The sequence below is a fragment of the Giraffa tippelskirchi genome, chromosome 4, assembly GCF_054371585.1.
Source record: "Giraffa tippelskirchi isolate mGirTip1 chromosome 4, T2T-mGirTip1v1.2.pri, whole genome shotgun sequence".
NCBI lineage: Eukaryota > Metazoa > Chordata > Mammalia > Artiodactyla > Giraffidae > Giraffa > Giraffa tippelskirchi.
The window spans coordinates 44,786,124-44,813,043 of record NC_137278.1 but is presented as its reverse complement, the minus strand read 5'-3'; the positions used below and the strand labels follow the sequence as shown (position 1 = coordinate 44,813,043).

The window sequence follows — 26,920 nt, the reverse complement described above, 5'->3', positions numbered from 1 at the left end:
CAAGTAAAGGTAAAATGTACCCCAAGCTGTCACAGGAGGGATTTGTTTCTTGGGAACAGAAGATATCTCAGGAACATGATCATTTTATACAAGTGCTGCCTTTACTCAATAACCTTAGAAATAATCCTTGGAAGTCAACAGTTACCAAAATTCATTTTAAAATGTTACCTAATACCTAAACATAAATAACCACTTTAATACAGGAATAAGTTTGAGCCAATAAAGGGAAAATAAATGTAAACCAAGTTTATTTTGCTTTTTAAGTAGTGTTCTTAAAGCACTACAGCTTGGTAAACAATGTAAATTAGTATAAGTCATCTCAAAAGCCAGAGTTTTGTTTTGTTTGTTTTTAATGAGTTGTTAAAAAGATGCAGCCTATTCTAACAGGATAAATATTTTTAACCATTTCACTTTGAGTTAATGAAGGCTCACAAATGAGCAACACTCCTCATTGAGGAAAACAAAAAGCTGTTGTCGACAAGCGACAGCACACACACACAAAAACAAAAAGAACTGTGTAAAAATAACTAACTGTGTTCCCATATTTTTTGAAGTCGTTTACAATGGGATGATATGCACATGATCTTGCTGCAAACTTGCCATACAGACTTGTAATACATGTAGTCTAGACAAACAGTTCAGTCCAAGAGGTGCTAACTTCAGACAATGCAGCACTATAATCCTTTTAACAACGCAATCTGTTTTACTCATTATCTTTTCTTCTAGACTGAAATACAGGCTAGAAAGAAAATGCTCCCTAATTAAAAATTGGTATTGTTTACAGGAAAAATTGTATACTTTTGCATCAGAATTTACAAGTATATGTTCAAATTGGATTTGCCTCCTCCCCCCCCATCCCAGCCACAAAATGGGGATGAAGTTAAAATTTTTAAAAATGCCGTAATTTTCAACTTCATGCAAACTAAATAAAGATGACCAAAACAAAAGCTTAAACAATGGAAGGATATTTCACAGAAAATTTCTTATACAAAAAACACATAAGAAAAAGGGCCACTAGGTGACATTTTAATTTACAAATTGGCATCATTTTGGTCGACAAATATCCAGATGCTGTTTTCATCTGCTAACAAGAGTTGCAGAGGAAAAAAAGAAAAAGAAAAAAAAAAAAACCCAGCATGACTTCTGATTTTAATCACACATTTCTTCTGGAATTTCATGTGGATTAAGGATGCCTGGGACAGACATCTGAAGTTTGTGTTTTTCTTCCTGAGCCTGTCGAAGGGCTGTTTCTCGTTCTTCCAAAAAGAGATCCGATGTATCTTCACCTGCAAACTCCTGTGAAAAGATAGTTAACTGTCAACATACTTAGCAATGTAATTTATCTATCAATTGTTGGGCTTAAATTATATATATAATTCTACACAGTTGAATTAAAAACTAAATGTGTTAGTTGGGAGGGAAAGATTACAAAATAGGGATAGTATAATGCCACATATAAAACATACTTCAAGAGCAATCATAATAACAAAGACTAATGATCAAGTTTAAGTATATTATCATTGTCCTCATAGCTATGTTATCAATTTTCATCCTTTCTAACTACATGAATTAGCTTTTTTTTACACTTAATAAAAAAAAAACTTTGTATTTTGGAGGGGGGAAAAAACCTGCATATGGTATGTGATCAATTCTTATTTAACAGATATGGACAAGAATTCAACTCTTTTTGATTTCTTTAAAACAATTTGATACAACAAAAATTCCTCTTCCCATAAGTCAACAAAGCATTGTAACAGCAGTAAAAAAACAGGCTGGTATCTGCTAATCACCATGGTTCCCTCTAAAATGAATTCTATATTAACAATGTGGAAAAATCCCAAGAGGAACTATCAATGTATTTCCTTCCCCCAACTCCTTTAAAAGTATCTATGGGATTCAATCAATGTTGCAATAGACATGTTACCCCAAACATTTTAAACCTATCTCCTCTTCTGGTCTTGATTTAAAGTTTTTCCTTCTGTAATCTATCTAAAAAGAGTAAGACTATACATATTTTAAAAGCACACTCATTTTGCTCATTACAAAAAGTGGTCAATTCTGGATGCAAGGATTCAATCAGTAGTTACTCTCAATATTTCTGCAACTGCAAATAAAATACGTACCTTTATCTGTACCAGGAAATCCCGAAGATGTTCCTTGAATGCAGGAATATCCTGATTTAAGCTGAAAAGTCCGGTCACAAAGAGCTTTACTTGAGCGCTGCAAGTTAAAACACAATGATTAATCGCTTAAAAAAAAAAAAAAACCTAAAAAAATTTAAGTTTATAAAAAGGGATATTTACTCTTGTAGATGAGGGAATGCAGACTTAAGAAGATTAGCCACATATTCCTGAATAAACATTTGGTTGTTAACTGGATTTCCAGGATTTAATGGTGTACTTATTTTTCCTTCTTCGACCAAATTAAACATATATGCAAGGATAGATGCATGCATTGTTAAACCTGTTGATAAGAAGGACATCATTAAACTCTAAGATGTAGTAACAATCAGAAGGAACATAGAATTTTTACAGCTTTAAATTCTTACCAGCAGTATGCGAGGTGTCTGTCACAACAGAAAAGATATGCTGAAGGATATCACAAAAATAAGTCTGATAAAAACTCTGAGCTGCAGCTTCTTCTTGTGCAACATTTTGTAAGAGTGTAAAAAGTATCTGTAAGCCTAAAAGACATATAAAGTCAACCAAGTTATTCCATACAGACATTCACAATAGTACTTCAGCTATTAAACAATTCAAAGTCCCTCTCATTTTTTTTTTTTAAACTAAAGACAATTATTTGCCTAAATTATCTTGACTCAGTAATGGAGTTAGATAGATGGGTGTCTATCTGTTACCTGTATGTGGATTGTGGGTTGGTGGCAAATGAATGAAGATCATTTTTATGTCTTTACCTGTATCTGCTACATTCCTCATGGTATGTTTGAAAGCCCAAATAATAGAATCCAAAACAAGTTTAAACTGTGCAGGTGGAATAGCCAGGAACGCTGGGAAACAATGAGAATTGACAGCCTGAAGTAGTAAGAAAAAGTTCGTTCTGTGTTCAGGATATTCTTCAAAGTCCTAAAAATAAATGGTGAGAACAAAACAGAAGTTTCAATGCCTTAAATTATATTAAATGGAAGAGGGAAAGCAAGCCCTAATTCATTATAAATATTTGGAGTTGTTAGTGGACCTTGTAAGATATATGGCCTGCCGAAAGTCCAACTCACAGATAATACAATTCACCTGGTAAGGGAGAACAAAATTACTATCTATTAGACAAATGAACTGTCAATATGAAGGAATACAAGGTCATCTTATTATAAAGAGAACTCAACAAAACCCACAAAGACCGTCACATTTTCTATTAGCATTGAGAGTTGCTCGAGATTTGCTACCACTTTAAAGTGACTTTGAGATCAGTAACACAGATTAGAAAAATGTATATTTATGTTTTTCTTTTTGGTTAACACATTTTCCCATTCTTTATAAGCATATATTACACTTTAACTAAAAACCCAGTGACTAAAATGTTTCAAGTTTTAAATAAATGCCAGCTGCTATTTGACAAAAAACTTTGGCAAATTTAAAAAACAAGTACTTTTCTTTAGAAGTTCAAATGTTTTAACATCAGAGCCTAAAATTTACGCTATGCTCATAGAGAGCCATCATTTATGCCGTTAGAAGTTATAGGGATAACGTAGAACTTTCCATTATGTAACTGAAATGCAAATTGCATACCTTATTTATCATATTCAATGTGCACTCAAAAACAGCATCAAATATTTGAGGTATTTCAGCTGTTATATGTCCTCCTAACTTGTTGACAATAATAGCCATAGTACTAAGCACTTCTGGCTCTCTAGCAGCTGGGACATTTCTCTGGTAATCAATGAGAACTGCATCCAACAGAGGAGGAACAAAATTTTCAGCTACCTGTTTAAAAAAAAAATTACAAAACTTTTAATTTTAATCCAGGCACTTGCTAAGTCTTACTAAGCAGCTAGGTTAATATCACCTTTTAAGACTTAATTTAGGTTGATCCTCTACTGAAAAATGGAAACTCTTATGGCTTTAATTCTGGGTATTAGAACTTTACAAAGAAAAACCAAGAAATCAAAATAGGCAGAAAAGAGCCATGGACATTGTACAGTTTAAATCTATACTTATTAAAGAAAACTGGGGCCTGAAATCAAGTGACTAGCTCGAAGTATCATGGCAGGACCAGGATTTTAGGGATACTGTGTGTCTGTGTGTGAGGCGTAGGGAGGGTAAAGCCTAACTGTACACAAAAGTATTCATATCTAACCAAAATCAGACATCCACCATCAATGCTTTTTTAAATCTGATGAATGCTAACTAAGAGTTTAATAATCAGAAATAATACCCATTACTTACTCTCAAAAAACTACACTATGCCAGAAAGACTGTGGTAGGCTTTCCGAGATTCCCAATAAACACAGTCTAAAGTGTAAACTCTATGCTTTATAATACATCCTCCATTAAGATGTGCTCAATAAATATGATCATGTTTCATTTAACTAAACAGTAGTAGTGTCCCAATACACAAAACAGGCCTAGCAAGATTTGAAGGATAAGCACAAAATTATTTTTCTTTTACTTACTAGGTTTTCTCTTAACTAGAACCGATTCTCCCTTCTTTTTCTTCCTTTAAGTTCTACTCAGATGTGATTAAGTTGTACAAGTTTACTTACATATATCATGAAATGATTATAGAAGAGTAAGTTTAGTGATCATCATAGATATTTTATATATAACACCTCATATAGATACAAACAGAAAAAAAGTTGTGATAAAAATGCTTAAGATTTACTCAACTTTCTTACAAAATATACAGCAGTGTAAATTTTATATACCATGTTTGTACATTACATCCTTTTTTTGTCCTACAACATGACATTAGTTCCTATTAACACAGTCTAGTGATTTAATATTTTTACACATCCTAATATGGTCACATTAAATCTAATTATGATGTACTAATATCACTAATATCACTCTAAAAAGATATTAGTTCTTGACTATTACACACTATTCCCCATACTGTACACTTCATACCCATGCCTCATTTATATCCTTTCCTTGTTCACGCTCATATTTCCACTCTTAACACTGAATTGATTTTCCTACACACTGGATCTGAATTATTTGACTATCTTTGAATTCACAGCCCCAAAGTTCAACATAAATCTTAGCTGTAAACTAGTTTGATACCTTGGTAATTTCCTGAAAAAATTTTCCAGTATCAACAGGAACAATATTGAAATATCATATTTATGAAAGTAAGTAGCACTGTTCTCAATGCCAATTCCACATAATAGTGATGAACAGGAAAGGATTTATCATGTTTCAAGGATCCAAGTTCACGCATATGGAGCTAGTTACTCTCTGAAAACCATTTAAGACTGACAGGAATAAGACAGCAAAAGAGACTTTCGAACCTTCAACTAGGAAACTGCTTATTCCCACTAAGGAGGCAAACAGCTCTTATGACAGCTTTACAAATTGCTCCCAAAACCATCAGGAAAAAAAATTTCATTTGAACTCTATCCATGGAAAATAAAAATGACCCAATCATCTCAACTATCTTATTACATCACCACCCTCCCCCTATCAACAGCAATTTCTCTGGAAGAAGGTATGTATCTTGGGCTTCCCTGGTGGCTCAGTTGGTAAAGAATCTGCCTGCAATGCAGGAGACCTGTGTTCGATTCCTGGGTTGGGAAGATCCCCTGGAGAAGAGATCTTACTATTCTAACAGACTCCAGAACTCCAATAAATACAATGCTATAAAGTAACACCAAATGTAAACATCTAAATTACCTTTAAATAGCTAAATGCATACAGAATATATACACATTCTAGAGAGTGCAGTATCAACTTTAAAAACAAAAATGACATCTCACTTACCATCTGTGGATCATTAGACCGGCTCACCCAACCAGATATTAACTTTAAAGTTTCTCTTTTTACTGTTCGCATACTTCTAATCAATGGTTGTTTTGTAACCATCTCACCTAAAAAACATAATCAGGTGGAATCCAATTTGACAAGTAAAATTCTACATTGGCAGTTACATGTGCTTCAGATACCGTTTGTTTCTATTCTCCGTAAGAAAAACCTAAAGACAAGGAGTGCTTCGTGCTCATTCACGTCCAACTCTTTGCAACCCTATGAACTATAGCTTGCCAGCATCTTTTGTCCCCAGGATTTTTCCAGGCAAGAGTACTAGAGTGGGCTGCCATTTCCTCCTCCAGGAGATCTTCCTGATCCACGGATCACTGGCAGGTGGATTCTTTACCACTGAGCCACCCAGAATGCCCCAAAAAACAAGAGGACCCAGATGAATTTCCTGGGAAAATAGACTAATTTTATAAGGGAAAGGGGCATGTGCAACTCATTAAACATTGTTGAGGACTGCCTAAAACATGGGAGGTACTTTGTCAGAAGTGCTAAATGCTTATGGCTAAGGCAATGAATGTAGAACTGACTTAATATATCATTCCATAAAAATTCAGAATTGCTTACCATTAGCTTGAATAGCTGCAGAAATATTTTCACTGAGGCACTTGTATACATTAAGCATATCTAAATAAATTCTCCCAAGCTGAATCACAAATGGGTGTCCAACTGCTTTGCAAGCTCTCACATTTGTTTTCAGTATGCTACCAAGTTGCTTGACTGTTTCAGGATCTTTAAGTATATCCACATTCTGTAAGAACAAAACTCCATTTATCCTAAGAGAATTCTTTTTGCTAAAGCAAAAAAAATTACCCACATTACTACAAACCACCATCACATATATAATCTTAAAATGTAAACGTACTGCAAAAGTCCTTATGACTAAAGAATGGAGGAAAGTATTTCCCAAAATATCATCCAAACAGAATAAAAATGTTACCATTCTTTCAATGTGCAAAAGCACACAAAGCACTATGGATCAGATATACATGTCAAGATACTAAATTTACTACTTTTGTAAATATAATTTTAGATTCCATTAGAACTTTTACAAAAAGTAACTAAAACTTACTTTGGTTGCTTGCTGGATTATGCTATCCCAAACCTGATTGGGAAGTAGCATATATTTTTCTATCAAATGTTCTTGTACTGTTTGGTCTGTTTGTGCACCAATCATGTACCCCACAGCTTCATAAAATGTATGGACCTATGTTAAAAGGCAGACATTTTACTTGTATGCATCATAAGGAAAATCACATACAAATAATTCACTTACACACTTAAAGTTAATTTTGTTAACATGTCAGTAATAATTAAATAGTAATTCAGTTTAACACACTTCTGATTGAATTTCTGCCTCACTATAAAAATTTAAACACATAAACACTTGAATCCATTAGTGGCATTCTACCCCCATTAATGAATTCTTATTAAAACAGTAGTTATTTTCTAAGAAAAATATGCTTACTGATCCAACATACCTGTTGAGGTTGAAGATCACAAATTATAGTGTTAATGTTGTTCAAAATCTCATCAATAAATGGCATTACTTCTCCAACCTGAACCTGAACGAAATGCCTGCGGCACTTCTGAGCTATTTTAATGAAAGTATCACAAGCCATGTCCTGGACTCCATCGTGGGTCTCTTAACAAAACAAAAACAAATATCAAAAAAATTTTTGCTTTTTCCATTAAGCAAAAATAAAATATATTAAGCAAACAGGATTTACCATGCATGAATTCGAAGAGCTTGTTAACTACTGTCTTCAAAAATTTCCAGTGAGCTCTTAAAAATCGTGGATATTGACCTACTATGTACATGATATTTGATGCAATAATAGCTTTATTATCTTTGCCTCTTTTCTGTTCACATAATCCTAACAGATCCTGTAAAGTAAGAAAAATTTCAGTCATTTATAGTAAAATACACTATCAAGGTTCCAGTTCACACCTATCTCTTGCATACCTTTATAACAGTAACAAGAAATCGCTTTTCATCCTCTTCATGCATTGCTCCACTAATGGAGCCTATTGCCCAACACAACGTATTCAAATTCTTCCATGACCACTCCGTACCATTCACTTGATTGTGAAGCTTCTCGGTCATTATTCTTTCTGTATCTACATAATCCAGATGAGTAAGATAAACTACAAGGAAGGAAAAAAATTCCACGTTTTAAAATGCAAAACTTAATGAGCAAAATGATTTTTACTAAGACCAACAGCACCCTAATAAGGAGGGCTATTAACAGACTCAGAAACTAAGCATGCCTTGTTTCCTAAACAGTATTTCCACAAAAGAATAGAATTTTTAAAAATAAGGATTAAATTAATAGTATTTATTAACTTACCTAATGTTTCTCTCATATTCTTATACAAATTTATGGAATCTGTATCCTTCATGAATTCTCTTACAACTTCTCCCTGATCATTTTCTACAACTAATACTTCCTCTGGTTTAGCCATTCTACTAACCATTAATAAACGGACCTATTTAACAATTAAGAAAAAAAAAATGTTAGATCTCTGAAATCAGTTACATCAAATATAACTCCCACTCAAAAAATGGCACTTAACACCAACATACCAAACAAAATCATGCCCACAATATAAAACAATAAACATACTTAAAATGCAATTCTACAATAATTTTCAATCTAAACATGGACAAAAATCAACTGTTAACTTTCCTGCATCTCATTTGCATTTCTAACAAACTCACAGGTTGTGCTTGGATAGATTCAGCCAAAAAATAAATGCCAGCATTTTCATTTGGTCCTCCAAAATCAGAGAAAGCACACTCAACCACACACTGTTGTTACCTTGGATAATACAGGCAAATACAGCTGTCTCCTAGGAGGAACATCAAAATGCTGACTTCCAGATAGCAATGGAGAGGCAGATGTTGAGAACGGGCTCTCTCTATAGAGTTCAGCTGCCAGGTGATTCCAGTACTCAAGACAAATCTTAAAGATTTCAGTTTCCTCTACTTCAGATACCAACAACATATAATGAAGGGCCTACACAGAAGACCAAAACTATTAAAACAATCCTTAGACATTACTAACCAACCTCAAACTGCTTTCCATTTGCTATGTTAATGGGAAATAAAAATTCACATTGCTTTTTGTACACTCTGAAGTTTCATCATTTATCAAATATACAATAGAAATTGTATAGAAGCAAAGTGCGCTTTCTTCTGACATGTCCTAAAACATGCTAAGAAACTTAAATGATTGTTAAAAAGTATGGACATAAAACGATATTTGGTAATAGCAAAAAGGGAGAAATAATGCAAATGTTTAACAGATGAACGGACACAAAAAACGATGTATATCCATATAAAGGGATATTATTCGGCATGAAAGGGATGAAGTACTGACATATGCTATAACATGGTAACATGTTAAGTGAAAGAAAGCAGTAACAACAAAAATCTATACATTATAATTCCAGTTATATGAAAGGTTTAGAATAGGTAAATCCATTGAGTTATAAAGCAAATTACTTGTTGCTAGGGACTAGAAGGAAGAGCAGAATGGAATGACTTGTTTCAATGGGCACCTTTATCTTTGTGGGTAATGAACAAATGTTTTAGAATAGATAGATGGTTGACAACACTGTGAATGTACTAAATGCCACTCGTGCAATCTGTGATGTACTAAATACCACTCATGCAATTTAAAAGTTGTATGTTATTACACCTCTATTTTAAAATAAGGTTTTTAGACTTTTCATCTTAGAAATAACACATATGCACACTTATTGGAATTTAATTTTCATTATAAATTACTGATCTGGCATTGAGTAGAACCCAGAAACCAGGACACTTGGCTTCTGACTAGAATTCAGCATTGACAGCATGTATTTGTATTGTGCAGACAAATAATATGATATATCAAACAGTATGTCAAAAGAATTTTAGAACAAAAGCATAGTTTAAATTATTATTAATTTCAGAAGCCAAAAGCTCCACAAAGCCTACCTCCATGAGTGTTTCCCTGAGATTTAATCTTTTTTCTATAAGTTGACCATGTTCTTTAAGAAAGGTGCAGAGAAACAAACTGAGATTTTGAATAAAGTTCTGTTCATCATCCTTTCCATTTGAGTATGCAAGTCGAATATTGGTATTTAGAGGAAGCATCTGCAAATTTAAATATGGATCATAAGCCTTCAAAATAACAACAAACATACTACATTTAAGTTCTAAATTTCCACCACGTTTTATTAATTTAAAACATATGGAGTTAAATAGCTATCTTTCAATAAAATGCCTTAGTCTATTATATCCATTTTTGTACCTTTCTGTCCTAGCATTTGTTTTTTAAATCAAAAGCATAGTAAGATTTCCTCAAAGATGATCCTTTGAAATTTTTCCTAAATCAGTTTTCCCACCTTAATGTTAGTTGATTCAGATTACAAACATATTATGTAGCAATGCAGTTTTATGATTAACCTTCTAGATAATTTCATAAACACCCAGTCAAACTAGGACTTAGCTAATTCCTTTATTTAAAAGATGGAAGGTCAAAGGCAGAATATTAAACCTCAGGTGACCAAAACTTTAAATTCTGCAGAAATTAATTATCAAAACATTCCCAGAACCTTTATTTCAAGGAGTCTCAAAATTTCTAGCTTACCCTTCATTTTATATAATAAGCACAGAATTGCACTGATCTATTTATGTTAAGCTGTGGTGAAATGATTCAACTGAAATCCAACTTTTTCTAAGGCACTAAAATTGTTTAGTCAGTTTTTAATAAGTGTTACATTACCTGTTTTAGCTGCATCATTGTCAGTGTAAATAGCGTTACAAATTGCTCCTCATACTGGCTTACACTCACACCAGCAATCTCAGTGAGGCACTTCAGAGAGACATTTCGAAACATTGGAACATTCAGGAACTATTTTAATTTAAAAGAAAGAGGAGAGAGAGAGCATAAAATTAAATGGCCTGAAACACTTTACTTAAAATTAACAATTAAAAAAATAATGAAGGATTTAGAAATCAGGAACGCTGGGGGAAAAAAAAATCAGGCAAATAGGTGGTGATACAGGTTTTTGGTACCTATATTTTAAGGAAATTTCATCATCTACCCAATAGACAGTAAATGCTTTAAAAGCAAACTGTGCTTTCTTTTGATGTGTCTTTAGACATCTGAAAAACACGAAGCTACTTAGAAACTTCTCCCATGATCTACTACATGACTTTTAAAGACATGTTTTCTGTATAATCTGAAAATATTATAATTGTTTAAGATTCTAAGAGATCAGCAATATACCTAAGATTACCAAAGGTGTAGGGAAACTGGCTCTTTCATATTTTATTGTTGAGAAGGAATAAATGTAACCTATTTGTGGGTGGCAATTTGATGAGCATCAAAAGCCTTAAAAATGGACATACTTATTGACCAATACTTACATGCATTAAAATTTGCACAAAGTAAGTATCTGGACAAGTACATAAATGCCCAACATTTCCTCTGGTATTGTTGATAATAGCAAGCAATTTAAAATAAACTTTCTATTGATAAAATGGTGGCTCCAAAATAGTAAATTCACATTAGAATATGACCCTATCAAGTCCTGAACTACAAAGCCCCAAATATAAGTTATAATAGTCTGCTTTTAGAGGGTCTTGATTAAATACATAATTTATTCATTACATTTGATTAGAAAACATCTGGAAATACAACCAGTTGGTAATTATCTCCGGATAAACAATTACAAGACTTTATATAGGCATTATTACATGCTACTGCAAACAAATTATTAGTTGTTCACATAGAATATGAGAGATTGCCTAGTTAAGTGACAGGATCAAAAGATTCTGACACTGTTTTTAAGAATTAGTAGCTGAGGAAAAAAAAGAATTAGTAGCTGAAACTGCAGAAAAGTTCTGCTCAGCAGTTTTCTCATCTCAGAAATAAGGCTGATTATGGTTATGAATGCAGAATGGTTTTTCTATTCAAAAGAGCATAGTTGTGCAAACTTTATTTATAAGAAAATAACTGAAATGCATTCACATACCTTATAAATTAATGTGCTGATTAACTTGGTCTCAAAAATATATCCAAGCGGAATCCAGTTAAGAAATCTGAGCAACGTTTCTAAAGTTGCATGTACAAGTGGAGCATTTTGGGAATTTTCCTACAACAAAAACATGTTTTTCAATTAACATCTTCTTATAATAATAGTTATTTTTTAAAAACTGAAATTAAAAACACTTACCATCACAAACTGACAAAGCTGAAAAATTTGTGAGAATTCGTTGCACATGCTAAAGAAAAACAAAAAAGTGATCAGTTTAGAAGAAATGCTGTAACTATTTACAGCATAACAACATGTCAGCAGCCATTAAAACCCAAGTTACTTCTATTTATAAACACAGGTATCAATAATTTCATCGAAAGTTATAAAGTTGGGACTTCCCTGGTGGTCCAGTGGCTAAGACTACCAATGCAGGCGCCTGGCTTTGATCCCTGGTCAGGCAACTAGAACCCACATGCCACAACTAAGACACAGCACAGCCAAATAAATAAATGTGCCATGCTTAGTCGCTTGTGTCCGACTCTTTGCAACCCTATGAACTGTAGCCCGGCAGGCTCCTCTGTCCATAGGGATTCTCCAGGCAAGAATATTGGAATGAGTGGCTGTGTCCTCCTCCAAGGGATCTTCCCAACCCAGGGATCAAACCCAGGTCTCCAACATTGTAGGCGGATTCTTTACCGTCTGAGCCACCAGGTAAATAAATAAACAAATATTTAAATAAATTAAGTTATTAAAACTATGGGTAAATATCATTCTTTAAAAACTCACCTATAAAGAGCACGTTAATTTCCTTTCTTAAAGGTTTGGTTTTTGTCTTCCTTACTCTATTTGAAAATTTTCAATCAACAGTCTTTTACTAATTTTTTTTTTTTAGTTTGGTCATGCAGCATGGCATGCAGGATCTTAATTACCCAACCAGGGATCAAACTAGTGCTCCCTGAAGTGGAAATTCTGAGTCTTAACCACTTGACCATCAGGGATGTCCTTCAATCTAGTCCTTTAAATCCAGACAGTTGAAATAAAACTCTCCAAATGGAGAGAAGCAGTGTTAGATATCCCTAATCCATTGTGCTTACACACAGAACCAGAGAAAAAAATTCGAAATTCTGAAGATAGTTTAAACACATAAAGGTAAAATATTTGTTCCATAATGACTAAACACATCTTTATTACTATGTTGAAGAAAATAAAATCTGCCATGTTTCTGGTGTTAACTGCAGGAAAATGGATAAAATGCAGGAACAGTAGAATTCAGTATACATTTGGACATAAGTCATATCCTTGGACCTATAATTAACTAGACACCATATAAAACAGACTCCAAAGAGCTTTCTGGGAATTCTTAATCTATATTCTTTCCACATAACATGTATGAAGTTACTCTGCTGTAATACCGTACACATTTTTTAAGCCTCCCCAATATAGAATATTAGGCCATTTAAGCATTATTAACTTGTTCCTAAATATTTATTATCTACCTCCAATTCCTTGAAATTTTTGAGAAATTGCTTAAAAATTCTAAAACAATTACTTGCCTGTCTTTTAAATGCTTAGCTTTCACTTGGGTTATCTGTCCACTAGAAAAATCAAATACTTCTTCACTCAAGAGTTTCAGAATCACCATATTGTTCTGACAGAGACTTTCACTGGTCCGACTTGCTCCAACAATGTCACTGATAAAAGTTGGCCAGTGTTTTGGCCACTCTTGTTTAAGTATCTAAAATAAAATAGAAAGTGTTAATTTCATGTCGCTTGTCAAGTACAAATAAACAATCTTCGTAGAAACTGTGTGATACCAAAAGCAGAAGCAAATTATCAACCATCCTTCATTTTGTTCCCCTTTATCAAGACAAGGAAATGTGCCAGTCTCTACACAGAATATACTGAGTAGAAACTACAAAGTCCTATGTCTTAAACACCTCATTCTCAAGAAAATTTTTATACATATTGTAAAAGTTAGGTAAATTAAAATTTTCTAGTTAGATATATAGAAAGTTTAAAAAATAGGTAAAGTATAAACATTAAACGGATGCTTGAATTCAAAGCAATTTTTTAATGAATCAGTAAGACTGAGATAGCTGACATGGAAAAGAAACGTACAATATGAGGCAAAAATTTTTTAATGAGTCTAACCCATACTGGAGCCAAAGTGCAGTTTTTACAGTATTTGTAAATACTTTGTAAATACTACCACAGCATATTAACACCTTTAAATGTTAGACAATGGGCTAACTATTGTAAACACTGCGAGGCCTACTATCACCACTCTGCAAGATGTTTAGTTAATCAATAAAAGTAAAATAGAATACTTTGTTCAACTTATCAGCCTAATTCTCAGGGAAGCACTTAATTCTCAGGGAAAACAATGTATCAAGTAAAAACTTACCTGAACAAGAATCATATTTAATTTCCCGATATATACCTTTTCTTTCTAAGAAAAGAAAAAAGTTTAAACGAGGACTTAAAAAAATTGATATAATAAATAACAAATGCAGGCAGCCCCCTACCCATGCCCGGCAGGAAGAATAAAGTGACTGCAGATCTATCATAAATGATTTGCATGTGTCTACATGTCTGTGACAGAAGTGGGTTTAAGATCAAGATCCAATGTTTAAATGATTTTACACTCTCACAGTAGCTTCCAAAAAAGCTCTTACCTCTACACAAGTTGGGTCAGATGACGTCTTGATAATGAGGCCCACAACGTATTTTTTAATCCCTATTAAAAAAAAATTATTCAGAACTTTATAGCATGCTATAAAATTGGGTAGGGGGAGGGCAGAGTAAAGAGCAGATCAGATCATACACCTGAATCCCATCACCAATTAGGACATTATGGAGAAAAATGTGTACTACTACTTTTAATTTTCCCGTTTTGTGACAATGACAAAATATTGGTTTGACAACTATGAGTTATTATCTCCTAAGATATTCTTTAATGCTAGATAGCCAACTATACCAAGCTGTGATTTTTTACATTAAAAAAAAAATGGGAAACTTATGATTCCTTTAAAGAAACACAAGGTCAGATGTTAGTCCCTGTCAGATATTTACAGCACTAAGATAATCCTGTAAGTAATTTTACCTTGTTCTACAATGTAGAAAAAAAAGAGTTAAGAAGAAAGTTTTTATTTATATTTTTAAGGATATCTTTATAGCATTACCTATTCTTTCAACAGTTAACATTTCATGTCTTTGATTTTAATTTGCATCATTCAGAATTCACTGGGCATCTATCTACTATACGTCCCCTCAAAATTTTAAAATAATGTCGTTCACCTTAAATTAATATACCCAAAGGACCTGAAACAGGATTTCCTAATCTAACAAATTATCTCTCCCTATGAAAAATAAAGACTAATCTCACATCTGTTTAATAATTTAGTTTTTGCCACCAAATGCTTTATAAAGATTTTCAAAGCTATTTGAACTTCAGAAATACAGATGAAAGTTTGTAGAACTGTGACCCAACTCTCATCTAACAAATCTACATTGGACTCAATATCCATTGACCAATGCTAATTTATAAGAAACAGCTACCCAGAAATATAATCAACCCTAGGCAACAAAATGCCTAATTGATTGTAAAACTACGCAAATAGAGCAATTTTCATGAGTTAAGTGTTAAATTCACTCTTTGACCCACAGTTCCTTCATTGGTAACTGGAAATAATTTTTATTAATTATGGTGGAACTGACCATTTCAACATTCCAGATAAAAACAAAACTTTTAAAAAGAATTATAAAAATATTTTCCTAATCGATTAAAGATTTCACAAGTAAAATAAAGACACATAATAAGGGTTATTAATTAATTGAAAAGGTAACATTAAGTATTATCAATATTCACAATATAAGAATCATTTGAAAAACTGCCTGCCAGTTACCAAAAATTTAACTATATATACACAAACACATATAATCAAATGAAAACTATGTTACTGACATTTTAAAAACTTCTACACTAGGCAAAGGCCCCAGTAATAACTGTTGTAGACAGGATCCACCAATGAATGTCCTGTGTGTGCTTAAGTCACTCAGTCATGTCTGACTCTGACCCCATGGACTGTAGCCCACCAGGTTCCTCTGTTCATAGGGATTTCTCCAGGCAAGAATATTGGAGTGGGTTGCCATGCCTTCCTCCAGGGAATGTTCCCAACCCAGGGATCGAACCCAGGTCTCCTGCACTGCAGGCAGATTCTTTACCATCTGAGCCACCAGGGAAGCCCCAATGAATGAACTGAATGATAAAAGAAATGGGCGAAACTTCCAAGACAAATTGTCTAAGTTGTTAGTTGGAAAAACTAAAAGGTGTAAGTACATTCTGTACTTCTAGGGGCAACATTTTAGACAATGTTTCTATTGTCTAAAATTATTAAGAAAAAAAAAAAAAGAGGCTTTGCAGACACCCAAAATAAAATCAGGTTTAGATTCAATGAAGTGATTAAAAAAAAAAAAAGACAGAAAGAAAGAAACACCCAGAACTAGGGGAACTAGTTTTATTTTAAAATGAGTGCTAAATCATACCATTTAGTTAGGATAACCCACACAACAATCTCATGTCCTCAATATCCATTAGATTGTATCAAAACAATTCTGGTATTGTTGACCTTTCTGCTCTTTAGATAAATTACTGTCATTAAAGCCCCTAAAAAATTAAGAAAAAGAGCCATTCTGAATAAACAGCAAACATCACTCTGAAACCTCTCAATACAGGCAAAAACATGGAACTGTAGTGGAACTACAATTTCTACCTCCATATGAGTGTGGAGGCTTCTCTCAGCCTCAGAAGAAAACAGAATCAGACCGAGCCTACAACTCGATTAGCAACTAAATAACTTCTTTTCAGAGACTTCTGAAATTCATCTATAAGATGGAGCAAAGAGTCAACGATGAAACCAGAAAAATGTGAAATAAGTAGTAAACACACAAACACAACCTGTAAGGATCTCAGAGACAAAACTAAGTCTCAACTTGGTATCACTAAATATCACTCTAAAATGATCAGTGTCTATTCAAAGCACTGAAAGTACATGTAAACACCTTTTCCATCAAGTACCGCTGCATGGTGTCTGTTTAGAATCTCCTTCTGCTATGCAGCTCATACGTTTAGTACCATAATGCCCTCCTCAAATTTCTTCTCATTATTTACAAAAATTAAAAAAAGTAAAAGGAGTCAATTAAGAATAGTTTTAAAATGGTGAATTACACCTTTAAAAAAAGAAATGGTGGGAATCCCGTTTGCCTAGTAGTTAGGATTTTGGGCTTTCACTGCCATGGCTTCAGTTCAATTCCTGTTTGAGAACTAAGATTCTGCAAGCCATGTGGCTTGGCCAAAAGAATAAATAAATAATAAAGAAATGGTGTCACACATATCAAGGTAGAAAAGTCAGATGTTTACAAGTAGCAGAGAAACCTCAGCTTCTGAGATTTAACAGAAAACTATCCTAGACTTGACAAAAACAAAACCCCTTTATTCCCAGCATCTCTTTCTTTGTGCCAAATGAGTTAACTCATCTGCCAGTTGAAAAAAATTTTTTTTCAGTTTCTTCAATTGTTTTACAAATAAAACAAATTCCTTAAAACAAGAACTATCTTTACAAGACTTCATATCCAATAAAAACGATACTAATCAGAAATTATCTCTTTCCAATTATTCAGAAAGCATATGTGGAGAGACTAGGATATTCCTTCCAGCAGTCTTCTAAGCAAGCTCTTTCCTGGGAATCAGGAAAATTTGTAAAATATATGTATTAAATCAAAGAACATTTCACTGAAGAGTTCTCATACACAGGTTGTATGCCTCTGACAAACACAATTATGCTCTTACTGGTTACTATGCCAAGGTTTTCAAAGGACTCCTACAATGATCCAGCACACTTGTATCAATAGCCCCCACATCCCATTCTTCTAAATAAAACAAAAAAATTCACTTCCAAAGTTTTTAAAGTAAACCTGCAAATCATTTACTTAAAAGTACTGCTTTTTTTAAAAAAAGCACCATCCATGCATAGTTTCTTCAAAATATGGTACACTAGTATAAAAATGCCCAAATACTCACTGAAAGGTGGCTTATGGCACATGAATGCTCCTTATCCAAGAGTTTATGTATTAATTTTTTATAACTCTTATTTTTCTCAGTATCAAGAAAAAATGTCTTTGACAGTCTCCTTTCAAATAAAAACAAAGCAACACCAAATAATCCACAAAATCTCATAAACTGATAACATTAGCGAGCTAAAAAGGTGAGATTTAAGTACATGTAGTTCCCAAAGAATGCTCAAACTTCAGCACCATTGCACTCATCTCACACGCTAGTCAAGTAATGCTCAAAATGCCCCAAGCCAAGCTTCAACCGGTACGTGAACCTCCAGATGTTCAAGCTGGTTTCAGAAACAGCAGAGGAACCAGAGATCAAACTGCCAACATCCGCTGGATCATTGAAAAAGAAAGTTCTAGAAAAATATCTACTTCTGCTTTATTGACTATGCCAAAGCCTTTGACTGTATAGACCACAACAAACTCTGGAAAATTCTTAAAGAGACGGGCATACCAAACCACCTGACCTGCCTCTTGAGAAATCTGTATGCAGGTCAGGAAGCAACAGTTAGAACTGGACATGGAACAACAGACTGGTTCCAAACAGGGAAAGGAGTACGTCAAGGCTGTATACTGTCACCCTGCTTATTTAACTTATATGCAGAGTACATCATGAGAAACACTGGGCTGGATGAAGCACAGCTGGAATCAAGATTGCCGGGAGAAATATCAATAATCTCAGATATGCAGATGACACCACCCTTATGGTGCAAAGTGAAGAAGGACGCAAGAGCCACTTGATGCAAGTGAAAAGAGGAGAGTGAAAAAGTTGGCTTAAAACTCAACATTCAGAAAACTAAGATCATGGCATCTGGTCCCATCACTTCATGGCAAACAGATGGGGAAACAATGGAAACTGTGACAGACTTTCTTTTCTTAGGCTCCAAAATCACTGCAGATGGTGACTGTAGCCATGAAATTAAAAGACGCCTGCTCCTTGGAAGAAAAGTTATGACCAACCTAGACAGCACATTAAAAACCAGAGATATTACTTTGCCAGCAAAGGTCCGTCTAGTCAAGGCTATGGTTTTCCCAGTGGTCATGTATGGATGTGAGAGTTGGACTATAAAAAAAGCTGAGCACCAAAGAATTGATGCTTTTGAACTGTGGTGTTGGAGAAGTCTCTTGGGAGTCCCTTAGACTACAAGGAGATCGAACTAGTCCATCCTAAAGGAGATCAATCCTGGGTGTTCATTGGAAGGACTGATGTTGAAGCTGAAACTCCAATACTTTGGCCACCCAATGTGAAGAACTGACTCATTGGAAAAGACCCTGATGCTGGGAAAGATTGAAGGCAGGAGAAGGGGACGACAGAAGATGAGATGGTTGGATGGCATCACCAACTAAATGGACAGGAGTTTGAGTCAACTCCGGGAGTTGGCAATGGACAGGGAGGCCTGGGATGCTGCAGTCCATGCGGTCACAAAGAGTTAGACACAACTGAGCAACTGAACTGAACTCCCATTCGGACTTAATAGTTATATGTATCACCTTGAAAAGTTCTTTACACAGCAGTATTAACAGTCTTACCCCCCCCAGGAACATCTTGCAAATATTAGACACTTAATGACAAGGTGAAAGAAATGCATTAACAGAATGTGATTCACTAAAACCCTTTAAAATGAGAACTTACTGACTGCAACATACTAATGTTGCCATATCCCTGTAGAAGCAAAATGCCCTTTCTAAATTTAAATTGTACGTTTGTACATGAGCACCTTAGCTAGTCAGTGATACAGACTATCATTATATCATATTTTCAACCAAGTATAGAATTCTACCCATTCAGAGAAAAATACGAGTGAAAAGGTTGCAGAACCTTAACCCTTGCTTTCATAGTGCCTAATTTTCATACACCACAGAAAATGGAGAGCCTTGACACACTATCACAAAAGTAAAGCTACAATCAGGCAAAACTGAGTTCAGTCCAGTCCAAACCATTGTGCAATACTCAAACTCACTTTAAATGTGTACTCTATAATCACATCCCTTCATCAAAGCCACGTGTAATTGAAACTTTTTCCTTTCCATAAAAAAAAAAAAAGAAGAAAGGTTACTTTCAGGTGCATAGCAAAGTGATTCAGTTATATATACATAACATACATGCACATATACACATATGGCTTCCCTGGTGGCTCAGTGCTAAAAGAACTCGCCTGCTAGTGCAAGAGACACAACAGGTTCAATCCCTGGATTGGGAATATGCCCTGGAAAAGGAAATGGCAACCCAATCCAGTATTCTTGCCTGGAAAATCCCACGGATAGAGGTGCCTGGTAGGTTACACCATCCCTGGGGTTGCAAAAGAGTTGGACATGACTCAGTGACTAAACGGCAACAACATATACATTTTCAGATTCTCTTCCATTATAGTTTGTTACAAGATTATTGATACTCAATATATCACAATATATGTGCCATATAGTAGGTCTCTGTTGTTTACTTAATATATAATAGTACTTCTATTGATCACATATTCCCAATTTATCCCTCCTCCCCTTTCAAACCCTTAGATAACCATAAATTTGTTTTCTATGTCTTTGTTTAAATGAGCTCATTTGTGTCACTTTTAAAGATTCCACATATGATATATCTGTCCTCTGACTTATTTCACTTAGTATGATAATCTCCAGGTCTATCCAAGTGGCTGCAAATGACATTATTTCATTCTTTTTTTTATGTCTGCATAATATTCCACTGAGTGTGCACACAATCCACTTCTTTTCCCACTCATCTGTCCACGGGTATTTAGGCTGCTTCCATGTTTTGGCTCTTGGCCTCTTGACGAAGGTGGAAGAGGAAAGTGAAAAAGCTGGCTTAAAATTCAACATTCAAAAAACTAAGTCATGGCACCCAGTCCCATCATTTCATGGCAAATACATGGGGAAATAATGACAGGCTTTATTTTCTTTGGCTCCAAAAAAGATTTGATGCTTTTGAATTGTAGTGCTAGAGAAGACTCTTTGAGAGTCCCTTGAGATACCAAGGAGATCAAACCAGCCAATCCTAAAGGAAATCAACCCCAAACATTCATTGGAAGGACCGATGCTGAAGCAGAAGCTCCAATACTTCAGCCACCTGATGCAAAGAGCCGACTCATTAAAAAGACCATGAAGCTGGGAACGACTGAAGGCAGGAGAAGGGGACAACAGAGGATGAGACGGTTGGATGGCATCACCAACTCAATGGACAGGAGTTTAAGGAAGCTCCCGGAGATGGTGAAGGAGAGGGAAGCCTGGTGTGCTCTAGTCCATGGGGTCGCAGAGAGTCAGATACGACTTAATGACTGAACAAAAACAACGTCTTGGCTATTGTAAACAGTACTACTATGAACACTGGGTTTCATGTATTTTTTTGAATCAGTTTTCATCTTTTCTGCGTATATGACCAGGAGTGGGATTACTGGCTCAGATGGTAACTCTATTTTTAGTTTTTCAAGGACCCTCCGTACTGTTCTCCATAGTGACTGCACCAATTTACATTCCTACTAACAGTACAGGAGAGTTCCTTTCTCCCCACGTCCTCGCCTGCATTTATTATTTGTAGGCTTTTTTGATGATGGCGTGAGGTGATACCTTATTGTAGTTTCGCTTTTCATTTCTCTAATAACTAGTGATACTGAGCATCTTTATATGTGCCTGTTGGCCAGAAAGGAAGGCGTTTTTCCCATGTCATACTGTTATTACAAACCTGTCCACTTAAACCACCACCAATAATCACAAACCGTCGCTAAAATATAGCTATTTGTCCTATTTACCTTATCATCCAAAGGAATCCAGAACAATGTTCCTATTCCTCATTCACTGAAATACTCATGGGAACAAACAGCAAAATGAGAAATAGAAAAAGATAATTCAACAGCAGGGGTTCTTAACCTACAGTCCCCAGAGATTATAAATTGGAATTAAGACTGTAATTTATTGCCTATATGTTCAGTAGTTTTAAGAGGAATGGATCTTTATTATTTATTATTCTTAAAAGGGTTTATAACTGCAAATAGTACTGAACAAGAACTACTAATGAGATAGAGCAATTAAAATTCTATTAAATTCATAATATACAAAATTTGCAAACAACCCACAGGTAGATAAACAAAGTAGAATAAAATATTCAGTGATAAAAAGGAATGAAATTAATACATGCTGCAACATGGATTACCCTTGGCAACATATGCTATTGAAATAAGGCAGAAACAAAATATTGTATGATTGTACATATGAGTTACCAAATAGGCAAATTCATAGAGACAAGTATAATAATGGTTAACAGGGACTGGGAAGAGAGTATAAGAGAGTTAATGTTTAATGGATAGTTTCAACTGGGATGACAAAAAAATTCCAGAGATGAATAGTAAGGATGGTTGTACAATACTATGAATTTACTTACTGACAATGAACCATACATACACTTAAATGGTAAATATGTATATTTAATCACAAAGAAGTTTTTATTTTACTAAAATTTCAACATTTTTTTCTATAACCAAAGAACAATCATAATAAAATTCACAACTCTTTAAAAAAATTTTTTGGATTTAAATAATTTTTTGGCCATGCCTGGCAGCATAAGGGATCTTACTTTCCCAACCAGGGATCAAGCCCACGCCCCCTGTATTGGAAGTGTGGAGTCAACCACTGGACCACCAGTTCCTCCAATCCTCTTTAATAAAATCTATAGGTGGTTCGCGTCTCCTGTGTGGATGTAAGGTAAGGATTAGGTACTGTGAGGTCTCAAGTAAAGACCACTTATGAAGTTCCACATAACTAGGAAATATTGGGGGGGAGACCACATTGTTATTATACTTTAAGTAGAAATGGTAGGAAAACAGTTTTTGTCAATTACGTATGATGCTGAAGTGCAAAAGAATATTGTAAAAAATACCATGTTTTATTGGATAAAATGTAATCAAGAGATCAATAAATCTTTGCTTTATTATCCCATTATGTTATAAAAGTGGCAAAAATACACCAATAGGAGTGCTTGTTAAATCTGAGATTAGACTGGTACTTCACACATTACATTCCACAGAGTGAGGGGAGAATTTCTCGTGGATTTGCTTAAAATCCATGGCCTTAAGAGTCCAAACACTTAGAAGTTCTTTTCAAAATGACCAACAAAGGAAACAACTATCTCTGTTCAACAGGGCCTAACAATATTAACTTAAATATACATACAGAGATGATGTGTAGGATGCTCAACAGCCTAAGACAAAGTGAGAAGCCATTATATATGTGCTACACCAGCTAGAATTTAAAAAAACTGACCAAACCAAGCTTTGGTGAGGATGGGAAGCACAATGCTACTGAGACTGTGAAGTGATACAATCATTTTGGAGTACAGTTGGGCAGTTAAAAATATACACCTACCATATGATCTAGCCATTCTACCCCTAGCTAATCAATTGAGTGACAGAAAGCAGATTGAGGGCTGGGGAGGTAAAGGAGAAGGCATTCACAAACAAAAGGTCATGATTACAGTGTTGGTTTCAGGCTTGAGTCAAAATGTATCAAACTGTATACTTGAACTTGTATAGTTTATTGTATATGTTAAATATACCTTAATAAAACCATTAAAAAAAGCAAACAATTTTTTACAAGTCACTACTGCTTAAAGGCAACAAGTTAAACATGTGACGGTCAGTACAACGGGCGATTTTATGCATAGGAATGACCTGATTAGTTCTCTTTCTAAAATACACTAAACCCTTTGCTGAAAATATATCACAAGGGACAAACATAAGTGGGTGTTAAGGAGCCCAGTTAGGATGTTACTGCAGAAATTTCAAGGCAACCTGAGAGCAGTATACGAGCATTTGGTGAAATGGAGAGAAGTGGGAGTATTTTTTATGGAAAGGGGCTGACAATACACATGTTTATCCATAGTCAGCACCCAGATATGCAGAGCGGTTTTACACACATTACTTATTATATCATGTCCCAAAAACCATGCAAGACAATCAAAATAGTATGGCTTTATCACTTTGAACTCTTTTCTTCACCACTGCTCTTTTCAATGTCAGCAAATCTGTATATATCTCATAAAAATGTAATATCTGTAAGCTACATGTCTTAACAGATTAAAATATAATCCTTTGGTTTAAATGAACCACTCCCTATTTGGAAATTATTTCACTTCACATACTAAAATTGAATCTTTTTCTTTAGTTGAAACCATTACCTTAAATAAAAACAAAAATAAACAACTGAGACTTCAAACTTCAAAGTTTTTGAACAGCAAAGGAAACCATAAACAAAACAAAGACATTCTACAGATTGGGAGAAAATATTTGCAAATAACACAACTGACAGGAGATTCATCTCCAAAATATACAAACAGCTCACACAGCTTAATATAAAAAAACCCCTTCTCAAAAGACAAAAAAACCTATCAAAACATGGGCAAAAGATCTAAACAGTTATTTTCTCCAAAGACACACAGACAGCCAAAAGGCACATGAAAAGATGCTCAACATTACTAATTATTACAGAAATGAAAATCAAAATTACAATCAGGTATTGCCTCACACTGGACAGAATGGCCAATCATCAAAAAGTCTACAAATATGCTAGAGAGGGTGTGGAGAAAAAGGAAACCTCTTACACTGTTAGTGGGAATGTAACTGGTACAGCCACCATGGAGATCAGTATGGAGGTTCCTTAAAAAATTATGGAAGTGAACTTCTCCGGAGGTCCAGTGGTTTAGAATTCCCCTACCAATGCAGGTGTCAGGGGTTTGATCCCTGGTGCAGGAAGATTCCACATGCGGGGGAGTGGGGGAATTAGCCCATGCTCTTCAATAGAAGAAGCCAAGGCAACTGGAGTAGCATCCACTTGCCACAACCAGAAAAAGCCCATGTGCAGCGACAAAGACCCAGTGCACCCCAAAATAAATAAATGAAACAAAACTATGGAAGCAATCTAAATGCCCATGACAGATGACTGGATGAAGATGTGAAACACAATGACAGCCAGAAAAAAGAAAGAAATAATGCCATCTGCAGCAACATGGATGGACCAAGAGATTATCATACCAAGTAAGGCAAACCAGACAAAGTATCATATGATCTCTCTTATATCTGCAATCTTTTTAATGATACAAATGAAACTTATACAATAGATAGACTCACAGACAACAAACTTACGGCTACCAAAAGAAAAGGAGGGTGACAGGAGGGATAAATTAGGAATTTGGGATTAAAATATACATCCTATATATAAAATAGATAATGAAGACCTACTGTACAGCAAAAGGAACTATACTCAGTAGCTTTAAAAAATTGTCTTGACTTATAGTAACTGATGCACGCAAATATTTACTTCAAAACTTAACCTCAAAGATATCAATTATGTATAATATGTACCATGTAATTTAAAAACGTAAAAGCAAAAATATTAGTAAAGTCATTAGGCCCTTAAATAAACGACTGAATTCCAAATAAGGAGTGGTGTTATTCACTGAAATAATTCAATACTAAGCAATTAATTGAATAATTATATACCCAACAGTAAGGACACACTAAGTGAAACCAAGGTAAGAGACATCTAACTCAGTCTAGAATTGTCAGGTGTATTTCTGGCAAAGTGCTTTAGACAATGCCCTAAATTGAAAATGCCATTCCCCTAAAAACATATGAAATTAACATCAGCTTATGGATAAGAAACTGAAAGGTGATAAAATATGTACTAGACTGGAATAAATGATTACAAAAATTATTTTGGCTGGCTGTACAGCCAAACCTATCCTTCCTTGAAAATACATAAAGTGCTGCCACTTTAGTGAATAAGCTTGTCTAAAGGGGCCAACCAGATTTCCCTTTTCTTTCACCACATGCTAGCACTCATACATACCAAGACTAGCTAACAAATGGAAGATAACAGCTTAAAAGATTGACAATTATAAACAAAAGGAATGTACAGTATTTCAGGGGTTATACTAATTTATTTCCAATGTCAAAGTTAAAGATGAAGAAAAATTAACATTCAGAAATATTAGTATACTTTGTAAGATATAAAATCTTAGAATGGTACAAGCCTCTGAGAATGACAAAGTTGGAAAGAATCATAAACATAGTAGTGAATAAATTTATGTCTCAATGTTTTGTAAACGAGATCAACTATCTTAAAAACACAAACTAAATTCATCCTGCAAAGTTGTTGTAGCAGATCTAAAGTTCACTAACATTCTCTGGGAGCAGTTTTACATCCTCTTCTGATACTGAACCTCTGAAACACCCTAGAAATTACACTACACTTTCCCCTCCATGTAATGACTTCACTGACAGCGACAACCACGTATGTGGTGTATTTTTAGGTATTTTTCAGGTATTTTTAGAGAAGATTTACATCTCACTCAATCTTACCACTACTGTTAAGGGGAAATATAAAGAGAAAGGTGATTCTGATAAGATGTTTTCTTTTAAGTATAACTTTCAGAGAAATGAAGTGTCTCATTAATACAGAATAGGAACACATGAAGAATCCTCCTCCACCAGTTTTTTTCCAAACAAGACTTTCAAAACTGAAAAATCTTATGTCCTGGAATATGCATAGAAATATATGGAAGTTTTTGACTGTATGATAAAAGCCAAAACATGTCACTCCCATTATTCATGTGGAAAGCAAAAAATGTCAAGTTCTCAAGGAGAACTGTAACCTCTGATATTTTCAGTAACAAATACAACCATGACTTTGATAAGCACGTTACTTCAAATCATTTAATTTTACAGCTAGAAAATAACTTGGGAGGATCATCGAGCATAATCCTCATGTAATAAGAAGCAAAGGTTTAT

The 26,920-nt window shown here is 34.5% G+C and overlaps 1 protein-coding gene across 15 annotated transcripts in view; it reads right to left on the bottom strand.

The window, feature by feature from the left end:
* Nucleotides 1–231: 231 nt before the first annotated feature.
* XPO1 (exportin 1) overlaps nt 232–26,920 on the bottom strand; it is a 41,211-nt gene continuing 14,522 nt past the window's right edge. For 12 of the 15 annotated variants that reach the window (XM_081588464.1, XM_081588463.1, XM_081588468.1 and 9 more), the window contains 21 exons: nt 14,693–14,754; nt 14,422–14,466; nt 13,571–13,752; nt 12,216–12,264; nt 12,015–12,134; nt 10,760–10,888; nt 9,970–10,128; nt 8,807–9,004; nt 8,336–8,474; nt 7,951–8,132; nt 7,715–7,871; nt 7,466–7,629; nt 7,057–7,191; nt 6,552–6,735; nt 5,934–6,040; nt 3,744–3,938; nt 2,915–3,083; nt 2,549–2,683; nt 2,304–2,463; nt 2,124–2,220; nt 232–1,296 (listed from right to left, as the gene is read on the bottom strand). In XM_081588464.1, the coding sequence (XP_081444590.1) occupies nt 1,150–1,296; nt 2,124–2,220; nt 2,304–2,463; nt 2,549–2,683; nt 2,915–3,083; nt 3,744–3,938; nt 5,934–6,040; nt 6,552–6,735; nt 7,057–7,191; nt 7,466–7,629; nt 7,715–7,871; nt 7,951–8,132; nt 8,336–8,474; nt 8,807–9,004; nt 9,970–10,128; nt 10,760–10,888; nt 12,015–12,134; nt 12,216–12,264; nt 13,571–13,752; nt 14,422–14,466; nt 14,693–14,754 (2,915 nt within the window). In that variant the 3' untranslated portion in view covers nt 232–1,149. Of the gene's footprint in view, nt 1,297–2,123; nt 2,221–2,303; nt 2,464–2,548; nt 2,684–2,914; nt 3,084–3,743; nt 3,939–5,933; nt 6,041–6,551; nt 6,736–7,056; nt 7,192–7,465; nt 7,630–7,714; nt 7,872–7,950; nt 8,133–8,335; nt 8,475–8,806; nt 9,005–9,960; nt 10,129–10,759; nt 10,889–12,014; nt 12,135–12,215; nt 12,265–13,570; nt 13,787–14,421; nt 14,467–14,668; nt 14,755–26,920 lie in introns of all 15 variants that reach the window. The other 3 variants (XM_081588474.1, XM_081588472.1, XM_081588458.1) reach the window with 2 other exon arrangements.